Source organism: Mastomys coucha, unplaced genomic scaffold (genome assembly GCF_008632895.1).
Source record: "Mastomys coucha isolate ucsf_1 unplaced genomic scaffold, UCSF_Mcou_1 pScaffold6, whole genome shotgun sequence".
Taxonomy (NCBI): Eukaryota; Metazoa; Chordata; class Mammalia; order Rodentia; family Muridae; genus Mastomys; species Mastomys coucha.
Genome location: NW_022196912.1, coordinates 38,550,615 through 38,559,694, shown reverse-complemented (window position 1 = coordinate 38,559,694; position 9,080 = coordinate 38,550,615). Strand labels below are relative to the sequence as shown.

At 46.9% G+C, this 9,080-nt stretch overlaps 1 protein-coding gene across 10 annotated transcripts in view; it reads left to right on the top strand.

Moving 5' to 3' along the window:
- Positions 1-9,080, top strand: part of Greb1 (growth regulating estrogen receptor binding 1) — a 137,634-nt gene that overhangs the window by 77,842 nt on the left and 50,712 nt on the right. For all 10 annotated transcript variants that reach the window (XM_031355596.1, XM_031355597.1, XM_031355595.1 and 7 more), the window contains 3 exons: positions 4,353-4,535; positions 5,864-6,007; positions 8,824-8,952. In XM_031355596.1, coding sequence (XP_031211456.1) covers positions 4,353-4,535; positions 5,864-6,007; positions 8,824-8,952 — 456 coding nt within the window. The remainder of the gene's footprint in view (positions 1-4,352; positions 4,536-5,863; positions 6,008-8,823; positions 8,953-9,080) is intronic.

The following is a 9,080-nucleotide window of genomic DNA, read 5'->3' as shown; positions in this document are numbered from 1 at the left end:
ATGAATAAGACAATTAGGAGCTGCAGAGATGCCTGAGTGGTTAGGAGGGCTTATTGCTTTTCCAGAGATTTTGAGTTCAGTTCCTAGTATCTGCTCCAGGTCTAGGAGATTCAATATCTTCTTATGGTCTTTGTGGGTTCCTTCACACATATGGGTGTTCCCTCACACAGTCACACACACACACACACACACACACACACACACACACACAATAAATAAATAAATAAATAAATAAATAAATAAATCTTCTAAAAGTTAGGCAATTGTGTTTTAAAATGCTTTCTTGGGGCTTACACATATAACTGATTTTTATCAGAAAAGAAATGGAGGCAGGGAATGAGTTTGAGGTTAGTATAGGACCCAATGTAACTATGATGTTTTCACTGAAATTTTAAGCTCTTCACATTGTACCCCAGCACCCTACCCTGGTCCCTGTCTCACCCAGGGTCAGTCTGAATCAGCTTTGCCTGCTTCTTCCACACAAGTCGAGTGTTTCTTTATGGAACTGGGATCAGGCTCAAACTTCAAGGTGAAACTCAAACTTTCTCTCCCTCCTTTGCTCTCAGAGTGTGTTCACACTCACAAACAAGAATGTTTGTGACCACTCACATCCCTCACAGTGCTATCTCTGAGGTCTTCTTTAGACTGCGTGCGTCAGTGGGAATCCAGTCTGTTTATGACGGTTGGATGATGGAGACTCCCTTTCACCAAAGGACATAATCCCAGAAACAAGCTCACTCCCCCAATGGCCATAAAGCCATGTGCTTAGATGCCACCCACCAAGTCCAAAGGCTTCCACTGTGGGGGCTTCTAGGAAGAATCCTGTCGCTTCAGTCTAGAGGGAAATGACAGCTTTGCCTTCTGTCTTCTGTGACTGGGCAATGGAAACCCAGGCAGGGTTACTTCTTATCTCTTGCCACCTGCACGCTCCTCTTTCCCATTTAGTTTGAGGGGAAGGAGAGAGAACACCATGGTCCTGAGACCTGTTAGATATCCTGGGGACCCCTTAACCCTTGTAGTGTGTTCCTGCAGGTGGTTTTGTGGAAGAGATAACATAGTAGAATATGTCAAAGCTGGACTCAGTCCCTCTTGCCACTCTAGGCTGTGAGTAAGTCATTTCTCTGTGCTTTGATTCCCTTCACCTGTAAACTGAAGACATTATGGATTATTTTACAAGTTTCATAAGATTCAACGTGGGGGGTGGACCTTGATTGCGTAAAGGGCTTCACACACACAGTGGCTGGACAATGAATATGTCCAGCTCTAGTCATATTTGCAGATGATAAAACTGAAGCTCAGAGATGTGAAGAAACCTGGTATATTTAAGTCAGGACTCAAGCCTGAGTCCTGCTGACATCTGTATTCCTGCATGCTTGCTGCATGGGGTTGGGGATGGTGGTGACCTCCCCATAGGAGGGCGCACTTCACACGGATGGCAGCCTGCAGGTGCAGCATCTATTCAGACATGTGGTCCTGAAATAGATAGCCTTCTAGTTGCCAAACGAGCTCTGTGGAAAGATCCCGGGATCCATGCCCAGCAGGAGTCTGAGACTTACGTCCAGATACCTCACTTTCTAATGAGGTCTTTATAAACTTCCAAGTCCCAGGGTCAGATTCCCAAAAAGGAAGGGCTCTGTGTTGTACTCTTTCTTTCAAGTGTTCATCACCCTTCAAGGAGTTTCCTGAATCTTTGGATGACATCATCTGCTCATCTGATGGTTTGAGCCCTTCCTTTCCTCAAGACAGGGTCCTATGCTCTCACCCTGGCTTCTTTGTTTATCCCTTAAGTGTCTCTCAGAAAAGCTATGTCCCCAACTGGAAGCAGTCTGCTTGCTGGCGTCCAACTGTCCACTGTGCAACTGGACCAGGAGCTTACATCTCACCTCTGAGCCATTGGGAGCTGTTGCCCATGGCTATAGTTATTTCCTGCTGGGCATGCTTGCTGACACCATGAGACCCCCATGTATAAGGCTTGTAGCCTGGCTAGCTGTCCTCTTCGGTGTCCCTGACCTTGTAGTTCCTGGGTCTTGCTCAGTATCTTTTCTATATTCAGGCTTAAAATTCCTTCTCAGGAACTCTAGACATTTCTCAAGGTTGTATTCTTGAGGACCAGTCAGGCTGTGTGTCTCTCAAGGTTTCTAGGTTGGAAGCCAATAGGTAAATAGAAAGGTTAATTATTATGAACTAAGTGGTTAATTATGCCCCTCTTTCTGACCTCCTTGATAATGTTGTCACATGGTACTCTTAGTCAGCACACGCCCACTTACAACTCAACATGTGAACTGTCACCCCAGCGTGGTCCTTTGGCAGAGAGCTACGAGGGACAAGATATACATTTCCCTGATGCTGAGTAGAATTCAGGACTTGGAGCAAGATGAGTGTGCGAGCCTGGGAGAGTGCGAGTTCCCTCTGAGTCAAGGAGCTGAGTACTGAGAAATGGCTGGACATGCATAGGGGATTTGTGGAAGAGACCGAGACTGGGCAGAATAGGGGATAGTTGGAGTGGATGAGTTAAGAGGCACCTTGTCTTAGGAAGAAGCTAGAGATGGATGGAGGAGTTCACAGTCTTGGTGCCCGTGGACCTGGATTTCATCCTTCAGTTGAGGTTACATGCCACTCTTGTGTGTCTGATTGGAAGGAGTTCACAAGAACGTTTTGTTTTCCATAGTGACTGGCAATAGGTCAGTTAAACTGAGTGCCCTGAGCACTTGACAGTGAATGGCACAATGTGCCTGGCCCTGTATGCACCATAGCCTCTCCCAAGTCCCACACAGCATTGTCCATGTTCTGCTGTTACCTGTTCACACTGGTACAGCATGAGTGGGATTTTGATGGTCAATTCATCCTGCACTGCTCCCTGACAGACTGGGGTTTTTTCATTACTTCTAAGGCCTTTTATAGAATATTAAACCACTCATGATGTGCCAATTGGAGATTTTGTACAGTATGGAGTCTTCTCTGGGGAAATGGTTTTAACTTTTCATCTCACCTACTGGACTTCTCTTGATTACTAGCTAGAGTCCCCAGGGACAGCCTGTTTAAGAGCAGTGCTTATGTAGAGACATGTGGCTTTTATGGCCTCACGCAAAATGACCTCTGAAGACCATCAAGCAGAGAGCGTGATAAAGTAAATAAATCTGGCTCTGCCCCAGGCCAGGGCTTCCCTTGACCCCAGGACCTTGGATTCACAGGAATCAGATTGGCTATTGACAATGGGATGGCTTACACAGGAGCAGTGGGTAAATAGAGAATCATCATGTTTCTTGTATTAACCAGTGCCTGTGGCTTGCTCTGTTGGAATGGCTCTGTGTTTTGTAGAGATCCTTTTAAACACATGCTTTGCATGTTTGTAGCTCATACAAGGTTTCTCATCACTACCCAGATGATTTGTCTAGGGCTGCAAGTTGGCAGAAGCCTGTCTATAGCGGTAGGAAGATTGCCTGCCCTGACACAGCCATGGCAGTGTCTCTGCTCTGCTGGCTGCTGAACTTTGGGTCTCCCTCCCAGGGTCCCCACCATGCAATTGCTGTTTCTTAGCATATAAAATAATGGGTTTTATTGTGACATTTTCATGCTTATATATCATTGTATTTTGCTCGTATTTGCCTGTAGCTACCCTTCCTGGTCCCTCCTCCTAGCCCCTCACTGGTTCTCTTCCTCCTTTCAATGTTATCCCTTTATTATAGATGTAAAGCAATATGTATTATGTATATCAGTATGCATTATGTATGTCACATATATAAAAATATCCTGATTCTGCATATCAGAGAAAATATATAATATTTGTCTTTCCTCCCCCATTATCCTCTTATTCCTCTTTCTCCCTCTTTTAAAGATATATAGATAGATATAGATATAGATATAGATGTATGTATAGCCACTCATATATATGTACATATATATATACATACATATATACATATGTTTAAAATATAGATTCTGAATATGAGAGAAAAACATGTATGTCTTTCAGAGTCTGGTTTATTTCACTTAACATGATGACCTCCAGTTCCATTCATTTTTTTCCCCCTTCAGATGATAACAATTGTGTTCTTCACTGTGGCTGGATAAAATTCCATTGTGTGTGTAGACTACATTTTCTTCATCCATTCACATACGTGGAACTTTCAGTGTGCCCCCAAGAGGGTGAAATCTCTCGTGCTTGCCCAGACTCACTTCTGTGGCCCAGTCTCTTTGGTCCTGTCTTGAGTCCCTGGCCTAATTCCCATGACAGGTCCTCTGCCTATAGCACTCTCTAGGTGATGGTATGGGGTGCAAGTTGTCTGAAGAGGAGGCTGGAGGGGAGTCAAAAGGGAAGCAGAGAGACTCATGGCTTCCTTCCTCCTGCCCAGGTTTCTCTGGGAACTGTGTTGGCTGTGGGAAGAAAGGCTTCTGCTACTTCACCGAATTCTCCAACCACATCAACCTGAAGCTGACCACGCAGCCCAAGAAACAGAAGCACCTCAAGTACTATCTGGTCCGAAATGCACAAGGGGCACTGACCAAAGGACCTTTGATTTGCTGGAAAGGCTCTGGTGAGGGAGGGGCTTGAATCTGGAGGGGCGGAGGGGTAGGGAGCTGTATATGTATTCCTAGTGGGTATTGTAGAGCTAGGAGTGGGTAGGACCTCTTTACAGCAGTACAGGCTGTAGCAGGAGCATGGCACTGAAGAGGCCCCTTGGGATCGATGGCACTTGAACAGCTTATGTGACAGACTCACTGGGCTGGGTAAATACTAGCAGAGAGCCACCTGGTACTGAGCCTCTTTTTGATGGATGTTAGGGACAGTGGTTCTTGGTCCCAGGGGACATTTTCACTGCCTGGGGATGCTCCTGATTCTGATCATAAAGACTAGAGGCTGCTGCAGGCGCTTCCAATACTACTAAATACCCGACAGTGTGTAAGACAGTCCCCAGCAAGAGGCTCCTGTTCTCAAAGTGTCACAGGGCAGAGGCCGGGAATGCTGAGCTTGAACAATGTCATGTCATCACCCTCTGCATACCTGAACGCTGCTCCCTGTGACCAAAGAGACAGCTCTGTGGTGCTGTGGTCCCCATGGGGTGAGCTCAGCTTTACCAGGAAAGGCTGCACCACGGCCCCTCAGTCTCCCAGCTGAGGAGGAGCAAGGGCATTGGCTGTCCTAGTCCTGCTCTGGGTGGTGGAGCATAGCCAAGAAGGAACTTCCTGGAAGTAGTCAGGAGACTACCTTTTGTACCCTACTTTTCTGAGTCTCCTCCTGGAACCTTCCACACTAGTCCTTTGAGTGGAAGGAAGAGGTCTCGGATGTGAGCAACTGAGTGCTGTTCCTCTTTTCCTCCCTCTTCTTCTCCTCTTGCTTTTTCTTCCTCCTTTACTTTATTCTATGACTGCTTAGTAAATTCTGGCTATGGATCAGGCAGTTCCCAGGCCCCATGAATGAAGCTGGTCTTCCCTGTGGGTCCAGTTCTCTATCTTGATCACAGGTTAGAGCTGTTGGTGGTGGTGGTGGGCAGTATTCATGAGAGAGAGGATGTGTGTGTGGGGGGAGGTGCTGACTGGTCTGTGCCCTGAGGCATAACTCTGTCTCCTTGGATGTTAAGCACAGAGCTGAGATAGCTCAGTTTCTTAAGTTGTATTTCTTGTCCTTCCCATTGGGCACTCTTATTCTCTTTGTTGATAGAGCCACCCTTAGGCAGAGAAGCCGTTATGGAACACGGCACCTCTGCTCTGCAACATACAGAAACAGAGACTAGCATGGTGCTGGCACCCTTTATAAATACTCTTGTGCCTCTCTCTCTTATAGACAGTTCCACTCTAGGAAGTCATTCTGCAGCCATTGGAGAAGAGCCAATTAGATTTCACATGTACTTCTTGTTTCCCTTAGAGTTCAGAGGTCGGCAGAACTCCACTAACACCTGCTCCAGTTCTCTCTTCCCACCATTGGAGAGCTCGGGGTCCCTGGCTGCCTTCCCCGCTGAGCCTGTTCCTGGGACAAACCCCAGTGTCCCAGTGGGAGCTCAACAGGCAGGTGAGACCTCAGGGTGGTGTCCCAGGTGCTAAAGCTATACGCCTGGTGTCGGCATTCTTCAAAATAAATAAAGGGCCCACTGAGTGTTGTCTCATTCTATGTCATTTTGAGTTTGTATGTTTCACTTTGCATGTTGTTGCCCTGTGTCATTTTGAATCTGTAAATTTTAGCAAAATGTACATGTTGGGTTTCATTGGGAAAGCTTGCCTGCTCTCCTGTTTGATAAGGATCCCCTATCAGGGTCTATCTGCATGCTTAGGTCATAGCCCACAGCTCAGTGGATGACACACACCAAGCCAGCATTTTAAATGGATTTCTAGCAGGGGCTGAGCTTAGATCTGGTCATGTATCCCATGATGGGGATGCCTACTCTGTGCGTGTACCTCACTAAGGCTCGCCAGCCCAGTGAGCAGTGGAGTGTTTGGAAAATGAAGGCTCATGGAGGCTGAGGTTTGCCCAGGACCTCACAGGGACAGGGAGGAGGGGAGGCAAGTTTGCACAACAGGTGTTTCTGTTTCCCACTTGTGGTCCTGAGCCACACAGAGATCCATAAGTAAGCATGGTTGCTGTTGCCTAGAGACATCAGCCTTTCTGAGGACTCAAAGGCCACTGGTGGTTTTCATTCCTTCTGCCCAGAAAGTTGGTGAGGTATATTGCCTAGGGAGTGGAGCCAGTGTCCTGGGCTCTGCTCTAGCACCCATCTATCACTGTGGCTAGAACATGCTGTCCTCCCAAGGATCTAGGCTCCCTTCCCTGCTAGCCTCTAGCCTCTTCCTCCAGCGTCCAGGCCCTTCACTCCCTTTTTCACTGTAGGCTGGGGAACCTGCTGTTTTTGTGTCTTAAGTACCTGGTGTAGAGGCCAGTGCCACCATCCATGTTGAGTGGTTGTGAAATTCACTTAATTCTGGCAACTTAACTCTTTTCCCTGTGTAAACCTGGGGATCCTTTCCCATTTAGCTCACAGGGTGAGCTAAATGAGATTATGGCATCAACATCCCCAAATGGTGCTTGTTCTGTGCCAGCTCTGTTCCATGTACTGGATGTCTACCCACTTGGGTCCTTCACACAGCAGCTCTGCCAGTTGCTACCCTGACCCCCATTCTATGGAGGGAACACTGAAATTTGGAGATTCAGTTAGTGTCTTGGGTCACACAGCTCATAAGTAGTGGGACTGTGGTTTGGACACAAAGTGGTCAGCCCCAGAACCACATTCTAATTGTCACAGGGCACTACCCCTACATGTTGCTTCTACTTGAAAACCTTCCAGACTCTTCCAGCCAGTGGAGGCCTCCTTAGGACCAGAATCTGTGGTTGTCCCCAGAATTATTCCCAAGACTTAGGGAGCCTGAACCCTCTAAGTAGCGCAGATGCTGTCAGTAACCTACCTTCCAGCCTTCCTTGATTTGTTTTTTGTTTTTTTTTAAGTAGATATTTTCTTTATTTACATGTTATATAATATCTCCTTTCCCAGTTTCCCCTCCAAAAAAAAAAAAAAAAAAAGAAAAGAAAAGAAAAGAATAAAAGAAAAGAATAAAAGAAAAAAACAAAAAAAACCCTGTTCCTTCCCCCTCCCCCTGTTCACCAACCCACCCTTTCCCTCTTCCTGTCCCTGGCATTCCCTTACACTGGGGCATAGAAGCTTCACAGGGCCAAGGGCCTCTCCTGCCATTGATGACCGACTAGGCCATCCTCTGCTACATATGCTGCTAGAGCCATTAGTCCCACTATGTGTACTCTTTGGTTGGTGGTTTAGTCCCTGGGAGCTCTGTTTGTCCTAAGGGGCTGCAAACCCTTTAGCTCCTTGGATCCTTTTTCTAGCTCCTTCATTGGGGACCCTGTACTCAGTCCAATGGAAAGCTGTGAGCCTCTACTTCTATATTAATTGGGTACTGTCAGAGCCTCTCAGGAAACAGCTATATCAGGCTCCTGTTAGCCAGCACTTGCTGGCATCCACAAGAGTGTCTGGATTTGATGATTGAATATGGAAAGGATTCCCAGGTGGAGACAGAGTTTCTCTGTGTAGTCCTGTCTATCCTGGAATTCACTCTGTAGACCAGGTTGGCCTTGAACTCAGAGATCTGCCTGGCTCTGCCTTCCAAGTGCTGGGATTAAAGGTGTATGCCACCACCAACCAGCAAGGGAAGACATGAAACCTGGCTGTAGTTTGATACAAATTGAACTCCAAAGGTGGAGGATGGTAGCAGCAAACAGAAGTGTCCATCTCAGAGGTGCGGCTGTGCATTAGGAAGCTGGTCATACATGCACCCCAGGTCCTTCCTTCACCCACACTAGACCCACTGGGGTGAAAGCGAAGGTTCATGGCATCTGTATGCTCATGTTTGTATGTGTCTGTCTGCTTACATGTTCATGTGTGAGCAAGAACATGTATGTATTTCTAAGTGCATATATGTATTTGTGTATATTGGTTCCTTGTATATTTGTATGTTAAGTATGTTTCTGTGCACTTGAATGTATAAACAGGAGAACATGCCTATGCTCCTATATATATACCTGTGCATATACGTACATGTTTGTGAAATTGGAAATGTGTTTGCATTCACATGTGCACATGTATGTCCACATGGGTAAGAGTATGTACACAGATGTAATGTGTTTCTCTATGCACACATGCATACATATATGGGTTTATGAGTGGGTAAGCAAATGTGCACAGGTGAATGCATGTGTGTATTTGCGTGTGTTTATGTGAGGAGCCCTCCTTTCCTGATGGGACTCACCAGCACAGAGCTAGTATGTTTGCCTGTCTCTAGTGCAGCCTGTGGTCTGATCCCCCTTTCCACCCTTTCTGCTTTCAGGACCAGCCTCTGATCACCCCTCAGTGACCACAGCAACAGGCCCCGCTGTCTTCAATGGCAAGGATTCCCCCAAGCACCCACAGCTGGTGAAGAGTAGCCTGTCTGCCCTGCCACGCCCCTCAGCCTTAGGTAGTGCCTCTGACCCTGGGGCCAGAGGGGGCATGGGAGCTATGGGACTGGGGACACGGAACCTCCAGAGTCTAATGTTGCATTAGTGAGCATCAGGATAGGTGTCACATGTCCTCCGGCCTGTGTGT